The 22,499-nt window shown below is 39.5% G+C and overlaps 4 protein-coding genes across 4 annotated transcripts; 3 read left to right on the forward strand and 1 right to left on the reverse strand.

Moving 5' to 3' along the window:
• Positions 1–1,981: 1,981 nt before the first annotated feature.
• Positions 1,982–3,229, forward strand: LOC135622051 (mitogen-activated protein kinase kinase kinase 20-like). Its single transcript, XM_065123683.1, has one exon. It carries the CDS (start codon positions 1,982–1,984, stop codon positions 3,227–3,229), a length of 1,248 nt encoding a protein of 415 aa, XP_064979755.1.
• A 4,248-nt stretch (positions 3,230–7,477) lies between these two features.
• On the forward strand, positions 7,478–13,364 carry LOC103998648 (two-pore potassium channel 3). The gene is made up of 2 exons (XM_009420175.3): positions 7,478–9,044; positions 12,848–13,364. The coding sequence occupies exons 1-2, from the start codon at positions 7,774–7,776 to the stop codon at positions 12,990–12,992; spliced, it is 1,416 nt and encodes a 471-aa protein (XP_009418450.2). The 5' UTR covers positions 7,478–7,773; the 3' UTR covers positions 12,993–13,364.
• A 3,478-nt stretch (positions 13,365–16,842) lies between these two features.
• On the reverse strand, positions 16,843–17,637 carry LOC135622052 (uncharacterized). The gene has a single exon (XM_065123684.1). The coding sequence runs from the start codon at positions 17,635–17,637 to the stop codon at positions 16,843–16,845; it is 795 nt and encodes a 264-aa protein (XP_064979756.1).
• Positions 17,638–18,320: 683 nt separating this feature from the next.
• On the forward strand, positions 18,321–22,175 carry LOC135623473 (uncharacterized). The gene is made up of 7 exons (XM_065126486.1): positions 18,321–18,474; positions 19,457–19,522; positions 19,611–19,660; positions 19,733–19,797; positions 21,516–21,607; positions 21,711–21,782; positions 21,926–22,175. Exons 1-7 carry the CDS (start codon positions 18,472–18,474, stop codon positions 21,962–21,964), a joined length of 387 nt encoding a protein of 128 aa, XP_064982558.1. The 5' UTR covers positions 18,321–18,471; the 3' UTR covers positions 21,965–22,175.
• Positions 22,176–22,499: the final 324 nt, after the last annotated feature.

Genomic DNA, 22,499 nt, shown 5'->3' on the forward strand with positions numbered 1-22,499 from the left:
TTGGCCTGTTGTCGATCTTCTTGTCAAGATTACTCAACCCAATCTTCAACTACAAATCAATAAGTTGTGCATTTCACCATCAACACATTATTTTATTCTATCACCATGAACAAGCATTGTCATCATCTGTCTCAGTTTCACGTGTAGATTTAACTCTCCACTGTAGCAATATGAAGGAAAACTTGCTGATTAGTTTGGGCAGCTTACAATGCCTGAGTGAGTTCATCCTGTCATTTAGGTTCTTGTGTAACTTAGATTCGACTCCAACTCGATAATGTATGGTCATTGTATATGTTAGTGTAAACAACCTTAAGTCATGGCCTCGGGGCCGACGCGACTGGGTTCGGATCCTAATGATTGGGAATCTTCCGGGGACGACCCTTGAGATTACTGAGGTGGTCCGATCGGGATGGGACAGCCGCTGTTTTCACCGAGGAGGGACTCCTCGCCTGGACGCGTGATGGGAGGTGCTCCGTCTTCACACCTGCATATAGGTTGGGTCGGGGGGCTTGACCCGACCCCTCCGATGGTCAAGTCAGTAGATTGTCTTAGGGAGTTTTTCTTACCTCCTCCCCTATTCCTCGAAATGCGAGGGTTTTTATAGTGAAGGTTATTGTTGCCTGATGTGCCTGCTTGCAAGGAGCAGGATCGTACTCCCGATAATGTCTGACAGTGATGTTGGTGTGGCGTGAATGACCAAGCATGAGTAGGATGTTAATGTGCCTCGGTCGACGTTTCGATCTGTTTGACCAGATGATATCAGGTCAACCGAGGCGCGAGACGTCATCTGGGACAGTTGACGTCAGACCGAGTCTTATCGTCATTATTACTCTCATCAGTATGATTAAACAATCAACGTATTGCGTTTTGTAGTAGCATCACCAGCCACTCACAAAACCTTGTGTGACATTTTGGGTTTGTGAGACGTTAATATTTAGCATTTTTTTTCTTTTTAGTTTCCGTGGTTCTTTTCCTTTATGTGCACAAGGAATCAAAGTGAATGCTTTTTTTTTTTAATGTAGTGAAAATGATTCTTGTATCGATAAACATTTTATTTTCAGTTTGTGATTATTATCTAATTAATACTAAATAAAAAATTCCATTGCTTATTAATTCGATTTACTGACCATTTTATTAGAAATAATATTCAAGAATATTTCTTTATTAAAAAATAAAAGAAAAACCCTTATTTTGAGATTTAAATGTCTCAAAATTTGAAGTTGCAAACCATAGAACAAATCTGATTTTTTTTAAGGTGCTAATCCATTTAATTGACAAAAAAATTATAAAATAGCATATCTAACAAAATCATAAAATTGAGTTTCTTTTTGAGATTTTTAAAGACTTTAGTACGTCAAATTTTCATGTTGACTAGTTTGTAGGTGTCAACTAGTTTAGTTGGCCATTTACCAAAAATATGATTTTTTTTTTATTTTATATATTAAATTAATATTATAAATCTAAAATTACACATTCTAGAGAGTAGAATAAATTCTCGATATCATTCCATCCTCTTTATACATATAATTCATATAGCCCTGCAAATGCTCCAACTATGTGCCATTATTGACCACTTACCAAAAAATATTAATTATTTCTTTACCTTAAATAAATGTTGTAATTCTACAATTGTCACTATATATATATATATATATATATATATATATATATATATATAGTGGCGGCGGGTTCCGGGATTTACTGGAGAATCTCGAGTTCGATACAGTGGACGATTCCGTCCACCTTCCGTTCAACGAACACGGAAATCTATATAGATTTGGGTATGCGGCCACGTTGAAAGGACGCGGCCCAATGATTAGATCAGAAGCATTCTAAGACGAAGCGTTGCCTGACACCGCACTCGCCCCATACCAACTCGAGACAAATAGGCCTCGATCCAAACGTGCCACCGATCTCTCCTCGCTGTTGCAATCCCGCCAGCCTCTCTCCACCTCTCCCTCGCTCGTTGTTGCTGCTGAGCATGGAGTGGAGCAGCGGAGCCGTCCTCGGCCGTGGCAGCTTCGGCACCGTCCGTCTCGCCTTCATCCGACGCGCCGAGGACAACCGCCCGCTGGTCATGGCGGTGAAGTCCGCCCCCCTCGCCACGTCCGACTCTCTACGCCACGAGGAGTCCGTGCTGTCCGACCTCCGGTGCTGTCCTCACCTCGTCCGCTGCTTCGGCCATGACGTCACCACCGACGCCGCCTCCGGCGCCCAGTTCTACAACCTCTTCCTCGAGTACGTCGCCGGGGGCACCCTCCGCGACGTGCTCGGCCGCTCCGGCGGAGCGCTTCGGGAACCTGCCGTCCGGCGGTACGCGCGCTCGATCCTCCGCGCCCTGGATCGCGTGCACTCGGGAGGGTACGTCCATTGCGACCTCAAGCTTCAGAATATACTGGTGGAGAGCGGCGGCGCGGACGTCAAGATAGCGGACTTGGGGCTCGCCAAGCGGATCGAGGAGGAGATCGACGCGCCCGACCGTGGCAGCATGCGCGGCACGCCGCTCTACATGTCGCCGGAGTCGGTGGCGCGGCGCGAGTACGGCGCCCCGGGAGACATTTGGTCGTTCGGTTGCGCGGTGGCGGAGATGGTGACCGGTAGGCCAGCATGGAGCGGGTCGGACGACGGAGATGCGTGGGGACTGATGTTCCGAATTGGATTCAGCGACGAGCTGCCGGATATCCCGAGCAAGCTGTCGGAGGAAGGGAAGGATTTCCTGAGCCGGTGCTTCGTCAAGGACCCGTTGAAGCGGTGGACTGCAGAGATGTTGCTGCAGCATCCATTCATCGCAGCGGAGGAAGATCTCGTCGATGCCGCTGCGGCTTGCAATCGATGCAGTTCGACAGAAAGTTCGCCGCGGAGTGTCTTTGGATTACCTCAATGGTTGTCGCCGAGATCTCCATCAAATTCTATAGATTCTTCCCTGATGGAATCAGTAGCTCCAGATTCACGTGTTTCTTCTCCATCCGATCGTATCAGGGAACTCGCAACGATGCAGCAGCCCACTTGGTCCTCTCCTTCTACTTCTTCTTCAGCCGATGGCTGGATTGATGTCAGGATCTCTGATGCTAATCTCAAGTCAGAGGAACCAAAACATGAAACTCAAGCAACTCTGGAGGAGATGCTGAGTAGAATTAGACGCAGAGATGATCTGAGACCAGAAATAGAATCTAACAAAGATGGGCTCTGCTGGCACAATTCAGCTTTGCTTGTTATTTCGACCCTTTAAGCATGAAGGATAGAACACATTATGACTCTCATTCAACAAACACTTTGACAGTGGAGTTTCTGACAATTGAATTAGGAGAGTCTGTCTGTCATTGTTTTCCTTGACAGAGAAATGTCAGGAGGTTCCTTCAGCTTTAAATGGATACAATTGCTGAGAAGATTGATGCAACAATTAGCTTGGAAAATTGCTGTTGTTATTTATTCTCTAATCTGCAATGACAAATGATTAGAGATGTTATAGGCCAATTCTCAGCAGGCTTCTCTCTCTCTTGACATCACCAATCCTTCAAACTATGACATGGTAGATCAATATGCCAATCAAAAAACAAGAAATAACTGGTTGGTGGCTAAGAGTTTCATCATCACATCATTTTGAGATCATGCTTTGTTGGCTCAAATTTAATGGTCTACATCTCAGGGGACCTTGTAATTTAATATTAACATGTGTCTGCAGGCAACACTGCTACTATAATGAGACAGCTTATGCTGAAATATTGATGGTTGACTAAATGTGATACATGCTGCTGATTAGCTTTTTGCAGAAGGACCAAGGAAAGCTGGCAGGGAGGATTCTTAGTAGATCTTGGTCTCATCATGATTTAGAAATTAGAACTATATTTACAATGAGTTTTCTTAATATTAGCATGTACAAAAATCTAATAACACTGGTAGGTGCTTATATTTTGATCAATCCAAATGGGCATAACTTTTGTACCTAAATATTCTGATGGTAGTTGTAGATGTAAGGTGTTGATTATTTTTCCCTTGAAATTAAATACCCACTCAACATTGAGTAAAAAAATGTTTTTATGTATTGATTACTTTCAGATAAGATGTTAAACAACTTTGGATGTCATGGAAGAACAAAAATACTAATCTGCATAGCAATCACCCTCTCAATCCTGGAAACCTTTGGATCAGAGTTCAAGCCTTGAATGTGATGGTTCTTTCTATACTAACAGAGACATCATCAAAGATCTACAGAGTACAATCCTTGTGCCAGATAACAGCACATATCATGCCAGTGACCCTACCCTGGCTGAATGCTGAGCCATTTAGTGTTCTTGCAAGCCTTAATATATCTCCCTTTGGGTATGTTTGCTAATGCAAGCCTTAATATACAAGGCTAGTTTATAGCTTAATTTTTGTGGAATACCACCTTGCAGGTAGTCCACAAAATCCAGATTCCTGACAATCTAACATGCTGCTCCATTCAGAGTATCCTGAACATTCATCTAAGATATTTTGGTCCCAATTACCTCATCCTGAGCATTCATCCAGGTTAAAAGGAAGTATTTAACCTTATAATTATCAAAGGTTAATCTGAATATGACTGCTTAGCAGCTAAATATAGGGGTAGCTGACCATATTGAGATTTTGCACCATCTATATATTAATGATGACCGAAAATTGCTACCAAAAAGAGAGACATATGTACACTATCATTTTGTTAATGATCAAAATATGCATTTGCACAGCACTGTTAATTGTTTTACATGCACCTCCTGACCTAGCCTCACTTAGTCCTTTTGAGGATTTATCAGACTTGTTCATCCCATTTACCAAAAGACGGTGTATTTGCATACTTTAATTATGTAATTGCCTACTCATTTTGAGCGTTTTGTAAAGCAGCTATATATCTCAACAGATCTTTCAGAGCTGTGTTCTTCCATCAAAACCACAGGAATGGAGAACTCCAGATTTGAGTGATTCTCTTTCTCTGATCTCCATAAATGAACCAGAGAGCTACATACTCTGTGCTGCCTCAATGTAGACAATATGGAAGGACTAAAACTGGTAAGTTCTTTTCTGCCAGTTTGATCTCACTAAAGGTTTAGCAAAGAAGATTACATATCATTTCCCAGCATGTTTGTAGCCTTCATTAAAAACAAATTATCAAAAACTTAATTACTATCTTTTGACTGATGGATGTTTATAGGATAATATAATTTATGTTCTACAAGGAAGGACAGATTGGATCTAGCTACCAGTACTGCAACCAATGTTCAAACCTACTACTTCCAAACAACATGTGATGTAAAAGACCAAGTCCCCGTCCCTGGAATCTTGCAATACTTAAAATCCATGGATAAGCTCTTGCTGAGCAAGTCACCACAGAGTTTCTCTCTTGAGCTCTCAGATTCATCACATCTCTTCAACTCTTTCACCAGGTTTTCCAAGCCATGCTCCAGTGGCACATGTTTGAGTGCCACCTCCCTTCTGCTGACTGCTCCTGATAGCCTACTCCTTGATTCACCATTGATCATAGAGCTGAATGATCATTCAACTAAAAATCTACCCAAATTCATTTGCAGTAAAGCAAACAAAACCCCTGCACTCGATGCCGGATCTCTTGATGCAGGTATCAAGCCTTCTTATGTGCAGCAACATAAGCAGGTATGGTTTCTTCACATCTATGTAGCATCACAGATTGTTTGATTTGGTCTGCTCATATGCTCACCGGATCTAAGTGCAACTGTTGTGATACTGGATCTAAGTGCTCATATGCTCATATGCTCACCGGATCTAAGTGCAACTGCTCATATGGTTTCCATTTCTCTTATAGACAATGTTCTTATTATGGATTGATATGAAACACCACAGATTAATAGTCTTGAAGACTACTGAAGATACTGTGAGGTGGAAAGTAGTCATGTACATTGCCTCATCCTGGAATCTGAAATGCTATTTTCATAAGACATAAGTGTCAAAATAGTTCTCCAACCTCAGGTATTATAAGATTTTTGTGCTCATCTGTATGCATGCTCTTGCATGATTTCTGACCTAGATGATGTCCAAATCTAGTTGCTTGTTTGGTCTGATAACTTCCATTTCTGATACTGATTGAAAAGGATGTTTTTTCAACTGAAGGGAACAGCGCATGTATCGGTCTCTGTATCTTTATTAATATACTGCGAATTGATGAGGAGTTTGGCTTTGCTACCATCAAAGATTCATGGATTGGCACCACCACATGGATCATCATCAAAGTTGAGTATCATCTGGTGAAGGTGCCATTTGAGAAAAGGACACCATGAAGAAGATTGGCCTTTTGCTTTCCTGAATCTATTGATGATGCTTGGGTAAAAATAAGTTGATACTAAAACTTCCAACTCCATTTTCTCACATCAAATTGACTTTCATAAATGATTCCAAGTCAAAACCCCAACAATTTCTGCTAACTATTCATCAAAGTGAGTCTAGAAGACCAACTGTTTTCTAAAAGCCAATTTGACACAGTCAACCTTTAGAGCCATCACATTGAGTTCTGCTACAGTCATTGTGTTCTCCACCTACTAAAATGCTGTTCTTTATGACAATAATTAGCACCAAGATGTCAATAGCAGATGTTAAATTTGGTTAAAAATTCTAAAATGATGTCCTAATTAAAGATCAAACATCCCTGCAAACAAACAACATGTCAATTTTATCCTCACATTCAAGTTATTATAGGTCACTCTCACAAGGAACAATCATCATCCATGACCCATTCCAACCCCATTCAACTAAATTTAAGATTGTCATTAGTAACTTAAATAGTTAAGGAGTCCCTCATTTTCAATTTTTTAAAGAAAATGTTTAATCCTCATCTCAGGTTCTGTATGTAAAGTTCAATTAGAAATTTTATTTTTTGAAATTTAATGATATATAGAATCATGAAATATATTTTTGCTCTAAATTGGAAAAAGCTTATTTATTCCTATTTGTAACAAGATATTCTTCGGTTATGATATTATAAAAAAATGAAGAAAAATAATTAGGTATTTTTCTCGAAAAAATCTTCGATATTGATTTTTTTTCGGATAACGCCCCTCATGGGTTTTTTTTTCTATTTAGACAAAAATAACTTTAGTCTCCGACTAAAATGACTTGATCATATATGCTATTCAAAAAATTAATAATTACATCTTATAATTTTTTAAAAATAACAATATAATAATGAAAAATTATAAGATGATTAATATTTTTTATTTTTAAATACTTTTATAATAATTAATTATCAAAATTAAGATTTTTGGATAGCATCTATGATCAAGTCACCTAAGCTAGAATATATTATTTTCATCCAAGTGAAAACAAAATCCATGCTAAAAACCAATATTGGACGCTTATTCGGTAAAAAATCCAAAATAATTTATATTCATTTTTAAAAATTAATTATTATAACATTGAATTTTTTAATAATATTAAATATGTATATTTCAAAATTCGTAACCTGCGATCGCAATTGGGGCTAACGCAAACATCCCATCATTGTCTTATCGCCCTGCATATACCACTCTTCGCAACCCACCTGTCGCCCTGCGATTCCGCAACTCTCTTCTCTCTCTCTCTCTCTTCCGCCACCGCCTTTCTCTCGCCTCCCAACACGAATCATTTAGTTCTCTCCGTTTCTTTTTATTTGGAATTCGGTGCTTCAATTCAGACTCTCTCTTCCTCCTTCGACAACCCACTTCGCAACCAACGCAACCCACGACATGGTCATATAGCATCGGTGGCTTCCTCCTTCGAACCTTTACTCTTCCTTTCCCCTCCCCCCAACCCATGGAGAGAGAGCCATTGCTCCCCATAAAAACCACTTCCCCGTCGGCGGCATCTTCCCCATCTCTCCCCTCCCACCGCAGGAAACCCTCCCTTCCACCTTCCACTCCCACGTCCTCCTCCTCCTTCGCCCTCTGCCCTCTCCCCGAGGACGGCGAGATCTCCCTCCCCATCTCCTCCCCTAGCGCCGCCGCCTCCTCGTCCCTCAAGGACCGCCTCATCTTCGGCCTTCCCTCCCCCGCTGACCTCCACCACGACGACGACGCCGCCGCTGCCGCTGCCCTACCCCCCTCTTCCCCTCCCGCATCCCCCAACGCCATCCCTATCCCCGGCAGCCCCGGCCCCAATCCGCTCTCCTCCGCCGCCGCCGATGCCTGGCTGAGCGACCCCTCTGCCGTGCGATGGAAGACCAATCTCCATCGCTCCCGCACCGCGCCGGCCATGTCCGCCATCAACGAGGTCGGCCCCTCCCGGGTCGACTCTCCCGGCCGGCCCTCCATCATCGCCCAGGCCTTCCTCCTCCTCGTCGTCTACCTCGCCTTCGGTGTCGCCGTCTACACCTTTAACCGACACCACTTCACCGCCGCTGAGACTCACCCAGTCGTCGACGCTCTCTACTTCTGCATCGTTACCATGTGCACCATTGGCTACGGCGACATCACCCCCACCACCGCCTCCGCCAAGATCTTCTCCATTACCTTCGTCATCATCGGCTTCGGATTCGTTGATATCCTCCTCTCCGGAATGGTGTCCTACGTGCTCGACCTCCAGGAGTCCCTCCTCCTCTCCGCCGTCACCAAGCCGGAGAGGGTCGACGACAAGAAGAAGCACAAGCAGCAACAGCAGCAGCAGCAGGACCACCACCACCACCGGCACGAAATCGCCCGGAACTACATCATCGACGTCAAGAAGGGGCGGATGCGGATTCGGATGAAGGTCGCCCTTGCCCTCGGTGTCGTCCTTCTCTGCATCGGCCTTGGCACCGGCGTGCTCCGCTTCGTCGAGCGTCTCGGATGGCTCGACTCCTTCTACCTCTCTGTGATGTCGGTCACCACGGTCGGCTACGGGGATCGAGCGTTCAAGACGATGCCGGGTAGGCTGTTTGCGTCGCTGTGGCTCCTTGTCTCCACGCTCGCCGTTGCGCGTGCTTTCCTCTACCTTGCTGAGGCAAGGATCGATAAGAGGCATAGGAAGATAGCAAAATGGGTGCTCTCCAGGGACATGACTGTCTCGGAATTCCTTGCAGCTGATATCGACAACAACGGCTTTGTCACGTGAGTTACTCTGCTCTCCTAAGAATTCTTCCTTCTTGTACCTTGCAGTAGTCTAGTCATGCATCATGGTCTAGCTTCCTTGGATCAATTAGCCTACCACAACTCTCAAATGTTTGAACCAACATCATGAATTTTTTGATGTTTTATTATTTGGTTGATCAATTTGGATGAATTCAAGACTAGATCAGTTGGTATAAGATGCAGACTCGTAACGGTACCACTTAATGGTATCATACTGCTACGGAGGAACATAGACATGGAGCAAAGTAACTGATTAAGTTTAAGATGAACTGCATTTGAGAATAGCGATTTGCTGTCTGAATCTCCATCTCCATTAACAAAAAATCCCAACCATGTCTGTCTTAGATTAATTTGTTTTTGTCTGTGGAAATTTTGGATCACAAATATTCAGGATCAAGGAATTAGTTGGGAAAATGCACAGCCTTTGAAGGAGGTATACTCTCATCTGCAAACAACTTTTCTCTGTAAATCATTAGTTAAACTTATCAAATCAATGAAGGAGAAAAGAACAAGTTTTTCCTTGCAGGTTAATTTTTTTTCTGGCTGTGTATTTGAACATTTAAGTGGGTTGAGAATTATATATTATATGTTATAAACATATTCTCCCTGAGATTCTAAAGAAGATATGAGAAAAGAACATTAATGAAGGAAACGAGTGCAACATGAGGTGATGATTGATTTTAGTTTTAGATTCTCTTGGGAAACAAAGAGCAAGAATTTTTGGAAATGCATCCTCTTGGTGGAGAAAAATTGCAAGGATCAAGTATTTTGCTAAAAAAAAGACAAAAAAAAGGATATGAGTATTTCTTTTTGCTTATATAGCTATGGAGAATCATGATAAAGAGACAAGTATCTAGGTATTGGTTTATGAGAAGGGAGATTGTCACTTTACAGATGCCCTTCTGAAGTTTGATATCAACTTGATGACATTGGTGAAGGAAATCATCTTTTTATAAATTGTCCTTGACGTGTTTTTGATGCCATTATTGTGACATATTATTTGGACACAGAAAAAGAATGTTTAGTTGGAGCTACTATCAAAAGATATCAATTGGTTATGGTTTGAAGGAGGTTTTTGATTGGCCTGGAGAAATTGGTTACCACCTTTAATATGAATGAGCTACATCAAATTCTGAGCTAGTGTTTTGATATATTGATACTGGATATAAGGGATCATTCTCTTCCATAGCTTGGACGAAAGGAGGCCCTAGACATCTGATGGTTGACCTAATTGTAACTGGGAAGAGACAATTACTGCTGTTTGTATTTTCTATTAGCCTTCTGGTTAGATGGTTGAAATTCACCCTCATATTCTGAGGTATCCTGCTGGTTTGATGTTCAAACTTCAAATAAATGATCTCTGATTACTGAATTCAACTGGCTCAAGAGTGCAATTGTACCATCTGTATGAGGTTCTGGACCTTATTACAATGATTCTGATTCTGGAGGCCATGGAAAATATTCTAGGATGTTTGACTATAAACTTTGCTAAGGATGATTATCTGCTGCCTATGAAAGTTGAAGATGTATTAGAGTATATTCCCGTTTGCATCTCAGTATGAGACACCTGGTATCATCTGATACTTAATTGGATGTTTGCTGGACACTTCCTGCTTCATTAAAACAATTTGAGGCTTATAATACCATTTGATTCTTTTTTTTTGTGTGATATTTGGTATACTTTGTGTTCCTGGGTAGGACCTTTTTTATATGTGTGTAGCTGCTAATTATGGTTGTTGAAGTTGGTTGCTCTTTTCATTTGACCTGTGAGGCTCCACTGGAATATGAACTGATGTATTTGGCGTTTCCCTTTATGATTCTTTCAAGCCATTGTTAAATTCATCTTCTTTAATTTCTTCTTTGTTTCTTTGGTTGACATGAGAACTACTTCTAGGAAGGAAGCAATTTATTGTGCCAATCTGCTGACTCCATTTGTGTCTTGCAATACATCTGTTTAGTATCACATATCTGTCCTGACTATAACTTCGATTTACTTTCCTCCTATTTTATGAATTCTTAAGATTTCTTTTTACTGTTATTTTCAGCTTTGGTGACATTTTACAGGAAATCAGTTCATGAGTAAACCAGTATATTATGAACTAAGTATTACATTGCAAAACTTGCATGGCCACATTAAATCATGTTTTCTCACTTGCAGCTTGCTATAAGCTGCTTATATGTGTGAAATTTTCATTTCAGTAAGTGTGTTGTTTCTTTGTTTTGAGCGATTTTAGTTTCCAAATGACATATTCTACCAAAACAATCGGATGATGTATTTCATCAGCCTCCATCATTAATCCTGCAATCTGTCCAAGTTTGGTAACTTTCTCAAATACCATGTGATTTTCTTTTTAAAATACACTATCAAGGATATTGGAGACTGGAAGAGTCTTAGACTTCTTGTCGAGTTCATTTGCTTTTCTAGCCTACTGAATGTTATAATACCTACGTAACAATTCAGCATCAATGAAGCAATGGAGATGTTTGTTCTTAATGCAAATGTCCCTAAAAGACACCATAAACCGTACGTTATGGAAGCTAGTGACTGAAAGTATTATGGAAAAGGTTCTGTTTAGGATACTCACCTCTTTGAAATGCCTTGTAAAATATAGTTGCATTGAATAGGTTGATCTCTGAAATTGTAGAATATGTTAGGTCCTAAAAAATGTCTCATTCTCGATTAAAGCACATGGACTCCTGCTGTAGCATAAAAGTTCAAAAATCCCTTTGAGTTTGATCTTTGATGAAATTTTCTTGGTATGCTTCTGTTTATACTGCTTGATTCTTCATTTAAGAAATACTAGGATTGATGAATATTTTTTGTTGTGACTTGAACGGCCTTAATTAGGTTCATATCTAAGGTTAATGGATTTTTAAGTATTCATCAACATGTAACGCTCCGATCTAGTCACATATCAAAAGCGGATTAAAACTAAGATCAGCTTATAAGGATATCATGGATGTAATATTATTAATTTTAGCGTAAGTGTTTTGAACTAATGGTTTAGGTTGAACGAGGTTAACAAGTTAGTTATCCTATCAAATTGAGTTGAGACAATTGGTATCAAAATCGACCTAGTATTGGGGTATGGTGAGAGGATCGAATAGGAAACGACTATCCGTGGACGATGCTAAAAGGCACATCATGACGTGAAGCCACCATTGAATTGTCTTGTATGCACCATAATAGGATTTCGTTTTGTGCTATGCAGGTTTTATCAAGCCCTTAAATAGGAGAGATTGTAACACCTCGATTAGCTTATATCTAAAGTTGACTGTCTAAGATTGTCTTATAAAGATTTGATGGATGTATTACTTTTATTTCTTAGCATCTTTTTTCTTTAAGATGAAAAAAAAAAAGATTTTAGAGCCACACAAGGAGAATTATGATTAGCCTATATCCCATTAATGACAACTGAGAATGACTGCTTAAGGAGACTCATGATCTCAACTCAAGTTAGACGGCTGCATTGAACAACCGAACCTTCACCTCTTTTAAGCTGGTGTTTCTTTGCCTGAGTATAGGCAAGAGGACTTAGTTGAGAACATAAAATGCTAGTTGAGATGTACAAATATATACTACAGATTAAAGCTCATACAACCAGAGAGCAAGAGCCCTAAAGTTCTCCTATCCGCTGTTAAGAAATAACAGCAAAGAACTGTCAAGCATTGGCATTTATTCTATTTGCTTGTTAACTCTAGCAATGATTTTGTCAATCACTGGGTTATTCTAGCATTGATTTCTTCAATCATTGGATTAATCTATTCATTACTTTCTGCAGTAAATCAGAGTTTGTAATTTACAAGCTCAAGGAGATGGAGAAGGTAACAGAGACGGATATCATGCTGATATGCAATCAGTTTGATAAACTAGACACTGGAAAATGTGGAAAGATCACGCTTTCAGATCTCATGAGTCATCACTGACATATTCATGCAATTAAAGTCAGTTGTTATAGATACAAATTTGCTGGGTTGACCGCTGCAAGGAAAACAATTTCAGAATTTGATCCACGGGATTCCAAAGATGCAAGCGGATTCAGCTTTAGGTGGGAGAGAACTATGGATTGCAGTTCGTGTGTATCGCGTATTACTACTACTTTTATGCCACCCGATAGGGTAATCAGGGCAGCAGCTGAAACATGCACATTGTCTTAAAGACTCTGCAACCAGCAATTGATTGCTCGTTCCTTTTAGGTTCTGTTATACTCGTATACACAATCCATGTATTTTTCATCCATGTATTGTGATCATTCTTTAAATTGGATTAGAAGTTACAAGTAGTAGACATTTAATGCTTCTCTGTTTGTCTATTCTCATTTGCTTGATGGCTAAAATGTTCGAGGAGGATATGAACATGGGGAGCTCATTAGATTTAAAAGTCATGTGAATTTATGTGAATCCACTTATGAAATGTTTTATGTTATATATTAACCTATATAATTAATTATCCTTAACATTTTGATCTTTATATTTTTAAAAATTATATTAATATTTCTATATACTTCTGAAAATTAAACATTTAATTTTATTTATCACTGAACATATAACAACTTTTTGGTTTAGTTTATCACTGACGTGAAAAAAAAAATTAAATATTTTACTTTTAAAAATATAAAAATATCAATATAATTTTTAAAAATATAAATATTAAATATAATTAATTATAGAAAATAATCTGTAATATCATGCAAATCTATGACTTTGAACTATTTTCCAAAATTCGAGTCACAAAAAACATCACTTTTATCTATAGTCAATAGACTTGGTGGGAGTTTTGTATTACAGAATCCTAATAACGATTGTTATTACATGCTAATCCCATTCTATAGAAAGAGAAATAAAATCTTGGCACGCATGCTTATCATTCATTCGACAACTGTGGAAGCACATCTCTGCAGTTCCACCACAACCGCACAAGTACACATCTCACAAACCCATGCCAGCCACAACCTCTCCATCCTGAAAGGAGGCAATCATGCCGTGGTTTTCGACGTCGATACCTGTCACTACATGTCCACCATCAGTCCATAACTCTCTTTCATGTGAAGAAAACAACTACCAAGTGTCTACCATACACCAAGTAATGTGCACAAGTCCTCCACAACCTTCAACATTGCAGCTGTCATGTTATCACCCCGCAAACCATATATATACCTTCATCAGGTACATGCATTAGAAATTTACACTCCAATAATTGCAAATATTTCTAAGACCTGGCACATCAACATAATAACTACATTATCGATGCCCCGCCAAAGAAGTCAGCAACAAGTAGTATTCACTAAGATGTCACCTTGGCCAATAGCTGCGCATAAGAACACAGTGGAAACAGCCATGCTGTCCGATAACGGTCGTCAAGAGCTCTCAGGTTAATATAGCAGATTCACAGATCATCACCCTGCAAACCATATATACCTTCATCAGGTACATGTATTAGAAATCTACGATAGATTGATAAATAACACAAGCCCAATAATTGCAAAGATTCCTCTCCACCAAGAAGTGTCTTCAGGACATTGTCATGATCGGTAGGTGTGCTTGAGAATGCTAGTGCAAACAGCCCAGCTGCTTAGACTAGTCTAACTAGTCTGTGACTTTGTCGATTCCATGTGTGTTAGACTGCTTCTGATGCGGTAGTCTGTCAATGATGTTTACTGCATTCTTCTCCTTGCTTGGCAAAAGTAGACGCTTTACTGGCTATATGCTAGCACCCTGCAGCGACCTGCACATTCACTCAACTTCTTATCAGCAGACGACGAGGTTATGAGGCTTCGCTACAAGATATTGTCAGCTTTACACGATATATGTTAATATATCTTGGAACTTACCAGAAAGCATATTCTCTGCATAATTTGTGTACCAACTGAAGATTTCTGCTTGCTGCTAGAAGGTGTAAAAGACTGATGATGGTCGTAGAATACAAACAGATAAGAGAATAACAAAATAACAGCCATTGCATTTATATTTCTATGTTTAAGGAAAGCTCATATTTTAAGTAATTAATATACATTAAGGAGGCATTTGGTTTCCTGCAACTCGAAATATCTCCAAGTAGCAGTCACAGGCAAAAGCAAATGCTACAACTGCAGTTGCATTTCCAGTTGTGCCAAAAGCAAATGCTACAATTAACAGTTGCAAGGGCAGCTGTTTGGATGCTCACATGTATAATTGCTATTTGCAGTTGCAACTAAGACGGAAGAGAAATGTGGTCTTAAGTGGAGGACGGGCATAGTCGATGGAAAGGGTATCCAAATCTAATTTTGACTTGCAATCCAACATACAACTATGGTATGCGGGCATTTCAAACAGCAACTCAACTAACAGCATGTAAGGGTTTTGCATATGTGCTGCAACTGGCCTGCTTGCTGGCAACCAAACCCTTGCAAGTGAGCTACTTACTTTATAATGACTTGCAGATAGTCTATTTATGGACGACCAAACCCCTCCTAAACAATCTTTTGAAAACAATTGAATCCCATTGAAATCCTCTTTAAAGTTCAAATCAGTCATGAAAAAAAGAAAACCCATGTACAAGATCAAGTAATCAAAGATATCATAAGAAAAATATGACAGAAAAATTAAATGAAATTAAAGGAGACAACTCACAGTAGCATTAAGCTCTAGGTTCTAAAAGAAAACATGATATAGAAAATTCATGAACATCAATTGGTTCAACAAAGATTTGAACCTCGTAATGCTCTCAATACCATAATTTACATTATTATAAACAGTTTTAGGATGTTTAAAGCCAATGGCACAATACCACAGAACTGAAATCATATGGTAAAGGCACCATAAACTAGGTGAAAAATGAAGATCCTAAACCATGACATATTTGATACCAGCTTAATGGTTAATATCAAAACTAAGAACACCACCTGAAAAACGATTAACCGTGAGAACAACTAAACAGTCCACATAGTAGCTTTCTTTAAATACAGTCTCAAAAAACCAATCACCAACTAATTTAATGCTATAAACCATATAACACAGAGCTGCTCGGCCAGATAAACCAAGAAACATCTTTTATGAGAAGAATCTGAGACAATAGGTGGCGAGAATTGCCAAGCACATTAAAGCACTATCCCTTGGATCAAGACAATGTCTTGCCAGGTGAGATGCACTAAGGAGCAGGTGAAATGATTGCATTTGGATTACATCTTCTGTATAACGCAAACAACATAAAATTCATGATCATCATTGTTATATAAAAGATTTTATTGATTATAATCAACCAGATGTTGCGTAAACAAATTTGATAATAATCATCAAAGTATAAATTTATGCAATACAAGAGCAGCAGAAAAAGCAAACATGAGGCGCCAGTCGAATAGCATTGATGATAACAGTTTCATCACCAACAATTTAACGCAACATGTAACACATAATAACACTATAAACAATAAGTTTAGAAGAGAACCAGTCATTCACTAAAACACGTTCAGCATAAAATGATTCATATACTAAAAAGTGTAGCTATCAGCACGAACAGTTTTTCCACAAGAATTGGACTACACTTTCAGCAGAACAACACATTAGACACCAACAGGAAGAACTTTAAGACTCTCTGGTGAAACCATTGCTAATCACTGCCCTAAGTGCCTAATCTAGTCAAATCATGAAAGCTTTGAAAACTACAGTAGAATTGCCTTCAAGGATGCCCAACCAAGCTACTGTAACAGGTATCCAGAACTAACAACATAGAGATTAAGATAAAACAACGAAAAAGAGGCCAAAAAATCTAAGCACAAAATAGTTCATGAGCGCTCCAGTTTTATCTCCGTTTTGCAAGGTGTAGACACACTACAGCCCCTGCCCCCAAGGCCACGACTCCAATCACAGCCGCCGCCCCCAGGGCACGAGAGTGCATCGGAGGTACCCCAGCATCTTCCTTGCCATCAATCTCAAAGCTTTTCTCCTCCTCCTCATCCTCCTCCTCCTCCTCCTCCTCCAAGTTAGATGTTAATTCAGCGATCTTCGTCTTCAGCTCCTCTTCCTTAGCGGCAAACTTCTCCGCCTCATCCCTTTCTTTCTGCTTGGCGACCGTCAGTTCCTCCTCGAGAACCTTGACCTTGGTCTCGAGTACCTTGACCTTGGCCGTGAACGTGGCTTCGAGATCCTTGATGTTGCTCTCGAGAAGGCACACCCTTTCCTCGTGTTCCGTGGCGGCAAGGTTGGCGGTGGACAAGTCGTCAAGCGTGACGCGGAGTTCGCCCTCGAGGTGGCTGGCCTGGCCAGCTACGGCCTTGAGGTCTGACTCGGCGCCGGCGAGTTTCTCCCGGGCGTCCGAGAGGTCGCGGAGAAGGTCCGACCGTTCTCGCTGGAGGTTGGACCGCTCGCTCTTCAGCGCCCGGATCTCGTCGAGCAGGAGCTCGACCGCCGCATCACGGTCGCCAGCGGCGGCGGCAGTATCCATCTCGTCATAAACAGCCGCCTCCTGCTCGCCGTTGGCGGCCGCCTCCTTACCGGCCGCCTGCTCGACGCCGTAGGCGGAGGCTTCCTTATAGGTCGTCTCCACTTCGCGGTCAGCGGCGGCGGGGGCGGGGTAGGCGAGGGTTTCATCGGCCATGGTAGTCGGCTGGAGAAGTTCTTCGCGTGGAGGAGCGTGCGGAAGGAGACGACAGGAGACCAAAACCTAACGGACGCAGCCGAAACGTGGCGATATTTATGGGAAGACCACAGTGACTAACGAACGGTGGATGATCATCTCCGAGATGCTGCATTGACGATCGTTTATATAACGCAATACTTTTCTTTCTCCGCGCGTTTAAAAAGGTGAGCCCGGTGCCTATGCCCAATAACAAGCCAGGTAAAGAAGAGGGTGCGACATAAAATACGAAATCTTGCATAAATATTTCTTCTTTTCCGTTACTATCCTTAATTAAATTTGAGATATATATATATATATATATATAAACGATCGATTTTTATTTTTTAATTCAAATTAAAATTAATAACCATGTTTTATGGATGGAAATAAACAAGAGGGTTATCCATGGGTCTCAACATTTAGAGGGACAGATATACTCATTAGGAGTAGGTATACTATTTCCAAAATGGATGTGCAAAATCCTTTATATACACTATTTATAATCTTTAGTTTTGTGATTTTGTTCATTTCTATTGCGGATTAATCAAAGAATTTTTCATATTATGAGATAAATGAACTTTTCACATGTCGGATACGGATCGATGACCCAAATCCGACCCGATCGCACACATCGGATATGGATTCTATTCTCCCAGCCGTGGGATCCATCAGCTTTCGTAAAAGGTCTCTAAAAGGAGAAGAGAGCCATAGCGTCATACCACCAAAAGAAGAGCGTTCTGCGGCGGCGATTGCGTCGCGAACCGAGCCAAAGGTCGGGCGCTACTGTGATTTAGATCTCAAGATCTCTGCGACATGGTATGGATGATCGCAAAACCGTCTTTTCTCCTTCTCATCAATTCCATTCTTGTCGATCGTTTGTTAGGGTTTTGTTTTGATTTATTTGTCGCTGTCTTTCTTTTGGGGTTTGATTGTCGATGCTGTGATATTACTTCGTTCTTTGTAAATTTTGAGGCTCAGCCTCATGTTTTCGTTCTCGTATTTTCCCCCGGCGTAAAAGTACGGTGACTAGACATTGTGGTGGTGTCGGATCTCTTTGTGTAGTTGAATAAGATTCCATTTGATTGGTCAGTTTCTAATTTTTGTGACCTGGATTGTGGGGATCATGTCACGGGTATCACCTGAAACTTTATTTTGGTTCAAATTTGGAGGAAAAGACAAAATGATGGTTGAAATCCGAATTAGTCATACCCGTTTCTCAAGAAGGTTACAGATCCCTTTTTTTTTCATCTTAATCCTAGTGGTTGGTTCTTTAGGAAGCGAAGGATTTCACGAGTACTAACACCAAAGCCTTGTACTCTGCGCCTTTGTCATTCTGACAAATGAAAAAGACAAAATGATGGTTGAAATCCGAATTAGTCATACCCGTTTCTCAAGAAGGTTACAGATCCCTTTTTTTTTCATCTTAATCCCAGTGGTTGGTTCTTTAGGAAGCGAAGGATTTCACGAGTACTAACACCAAAGCCTTGTACTCTGCCCCTTTGTCATTCTGACAAATGAAAAAGATATGATGGCTTTTGTTATGTTTTGATATTCTTCTAATTTTCTGTTCTTTAAGCTATCCCCTTTGATGTTTATTGTTGTTTGGGTCATGGTTACTCTTTGATTTTTCTGCTGTATTCAAGGTTTCTCTTTGTTTTCTTTTATCTGATAAAGATGCATGCCTTAACCTCAATTTCAACAAGGATATGTGTTTTCTTTAGCTTATACAGTAGATTCTTTGAAAACGTATATTTGTTATGCTATATAATTAACAATATGATATGTATTCTTTCTTTAGGATGATCCGGAGCTGGAAGAAATTAGGCAAAGAAGAATGCAAGAGTTGATGGCAAAACATGGTGTAGTAAGTTATATCCATATGGTTCAAAGAACTTTCAAATTATGCCATCTTTGTAACTGATAGTTTTTGGTTTATGCTTTCTCTTGATCAGGGTAATCAGCACAATGGTGAGCAGAAAAATGGACAAGAAGAGGCCAAAAGGTTTTTTTGTCAGGAACACCATTAGATTCGTATCTTTCCAATCTTGACAACTTATTGTAAACTGAAACACAGGGAAGCTGAAGAACGTAGGCAACTAATGCTTAGTCAGATACTATCAACTCAAGCAAGAGAAAGGCGTATGTGTTTTATTAAAAAAAATTTCTTATGCCAATGGAGTTGCCTTTGAATATTGCTAATGCTGTTCTATGTCTTGCAAGTTGTTATTATTGTTTTTTTTCACTTCAGTATGCTTCTGATATTCTACATAATTTGCTGATGGTTCAAAAGGGTGTATACCTGTTAAATTAGCCATTAGTAAACTAACATTTTAACTTCACAAGTAGTGGTTTACTACTTTTAGGTATTTATTTAAGTAATTCTTTTCCAGATTAATTTGTTTGCTGGCATCTTTTTTAAGGTTGTTAATTGTTTTCGCTTGGGGGATTTTTTTTGGCAACATTGCTTTGATTCTAATTGTGGGTAGTTCTCTGCTCAAGTTCACAGATTGTAGAATCTTTCTTTCTTCCATTTGATGAGGTTCCATCATATGGGATGACCCCGTTTAACCTCTTTGGTTCAGTTTGTGCTATGTTATACAGATACCTCTAGAGGCATGCTAAATCCATATACATTATGTATCAATTCTATCCTTCTAGAGGAGAACACCTTCATACATTTACGATACCTCATTTACATATTGCCTTAATCAGACCTAAGATGGTGTTTGATGTGGATACCTTTTAGTTCCTTGCTTTTTCATTTAATATATTTTGCATATTAATTATAACATAGATGTATAGTTGAACTCAGAATTCATGGGGTTAATATATAATTTAGTAAAAATTTAAACAGTCACCATTGGATTTTAGTGGCTCTGTTTTGCTCTTTTTATTATCTTTCACCTTAGAGTTTATTATAGATGCCCTGACAACTTTCTCTGAACAATGGCTTCTTTCCTGGTGAAGTATGCTTATGTAACTACCTGTTATGGTTTACAAAAGGTTACAAATATTGTAACTGGATATGTATGTAGTTGCTTTGATCTTTGTGTTTATGAAATATTAGCAACTTAATAGAGGAAAGAAGCATGCAGACTTGCAAAAGCATGTGCTTACGGAATATTTTGCTATGCAATTGCATCATGTAGTAACCATGTCACTTTGTAGTGCTCTGTGTTCTTGTTAATTGACTTCTTGCTCATTTTGTCTTTTAAATGGGACTTTCCTCTATGTGTAAACCTTGTTATTTCTCCCTCCACCTGAACTCTTTAGAAGTATTAAAAAAAACTTTTGAGAATTTTGCTGTGATTGTGGTGCTTAAACAGCAAGACAATTGCTGTGATCAGATAGGGTTTTTTTGTTAACTCACTTTCATGTGGCAAAAATTGTCAGTGTTTGAAATGCTGACTAAAAAGAAAATCACAGTTGTGAAGGCATACTCATCCATTCTTTTATAGTGATTTATGGTTCCCTTTTCACCCTTTTTTTGCTACAAAAATTGAACATCTCTCAGACCATTGTTTTATTGAATTATTATTGTTAGTAATATTATTTTGGTGAAAGACTGGTTGTTGAGGTATACAATACAGTTTATATGCACTTGTGGGAACAACTTTTCAGGCTTCTATTTTACCAAGTAATTTGTTACCTTCACCCTTAAAAAGATTTAGAAAGAATAGACACTTTTACAGAGTTTGTGTGTTACATTATTGGTAGAATTTTGTTGGGCGTTCTGTAGAAGTTTGCAGTCCTATTTATTTTTGCAAAGCATTCTTCTTGTGCAAAATTATATAACCATTATGTTTGTTCTTCTCAAAAAACATTACTCAATGTGGTCATATATGTCTTCTTAATAGTTGCTCGTATTGCTTTGGTGAAACCTGAGAAAGCGAGGGGGGTGGAGGATGTTCTCCTTAGAGCTGCTCAAATGGGACAGCTATCTGAAAAGGTCTAATTTAAAATATGTCCAAATGCTGTCGTGCAAATTCCTTCTTACATTTTGATCCCATTATGAACCTCGATTATTGATATGTTTGGTTGCCTGGTTTCAGGTATCTGAAGAGAGGCTTATCTCACTTCTGGAGCAGATCAACAATCAAACCAGTAAACAGACGAAAGTCACTGTAAGTTGCTTGTCCTTAAGCTGTCTTACTTCCATGTGATAATGCCCAAGAAGATAACATCCACATGCACGTCATACATTACTTTGTCCCATGGTTAAACCTTCAGAAGTAAATATAATGTGTCTCTGGCCTTTGTTCACCAGATTCAGAGGCGTCGAAGTGTTCTTGAAGATGATGATTAGCCAGCAGTCTATTCAGGGAGACGTGTGTATTATTGGAGTTGCAATTCATCGCATGCTTGATGATATGTGAACCGTTTGAAAACGATCTGCAGAGGTTTCTTCCGTTCATGTGTGCTATTACAATTAGTGAACGAACCCTGATTAACAATATATGTCTCGTGTAAATGTTAGAAATTTATTGCTTGTATGGAAGTTGTATGCTTTGATTTCACTGGTTGAATAGTCAGATATATTCTCTTGGAACACAATGGCATAAACATTATAACGTTTTGGATTTTTTAGGGAACAAATCCTTCTTTATAGAATATCTAAGAATATTATTATATGATGCTATGGGTGTCACAATAATGAATTAGTTGACATTATCTACTTTTTTATGTGGAAAATTTCCGACGGGCACAAGTTACCGTATGCCATGTTAACACTAAAAGCTTATTATTTCAATCTGATGATATCAGTTTAATTCAAATCGAAAATAATATGTATGCATGGATTAAACTAACCCTCTATTTCTTCCAAAGTTAACAAGCTGTGT

Source organism: Musa acuminata, chromosome BXJ2-9, assembly GCF_036884655.1.
Source record: "Musa acuminata AAA Group cultivar baxijiao chromosome BXJ2-9, Cavendish_Baxijiao_AAA, whole genome shotgun sequence".
NCBI classification, from domain to species: Eukaryota; Viridiplantae; Streptophyta; class Magnoliopsida; order Zingiberales; family Musaceae; genus Musa; species Musa acuminata.

Bases quoted from the DNA above. Each gene is read 5' to 3' on its own strand.
- LOC135622052 (XM_065123684.1), bottom strand. From the start codon at position 17,637: ATGGCCGATGAAACCCTCGCCTACCCCGCCCCCGCCGCCGCTGACCGC.
- LOC135623473 (XM_065126486.1), top strand. The intron at 19,661-19,732 runs GTTTTTTTGTCA...ACTGAAACACAG, and splicing joins GGACAAGAAGAGGCCAAAAG to GGAAGCTGAAGAACGTAGGC. The intron at 21,783-21,925 runs GTAAGTTGCTTG...TTTGTTCACCAG, and splicing joins GTAAACAGACGAAAGTCACT to ATTCAGAGGCGTCGAAGTGT.
- LOC103998648 (XM_009420175.3), top strand. From the start codon at position 7,774: ATGGAGAGAGAGCCATTGCTCCCCATAAAAACCACTTCCCCGTCGGCG. The intron at 9,045-12,847 runs GTGAGTTACTCT...TACTTTCTGCAG, and splicing joins GACAACAACGGCTTTGTCAC to TAAATCAGAGTTTGTAATTT.
- LOC135622051 (XM_065123683.1), top strand. From the start codon at position 1,982: ATGGAGTGGAGCAGCGGAGCCGTCCTCGGCCGTGGCAGCTTCGGCACC.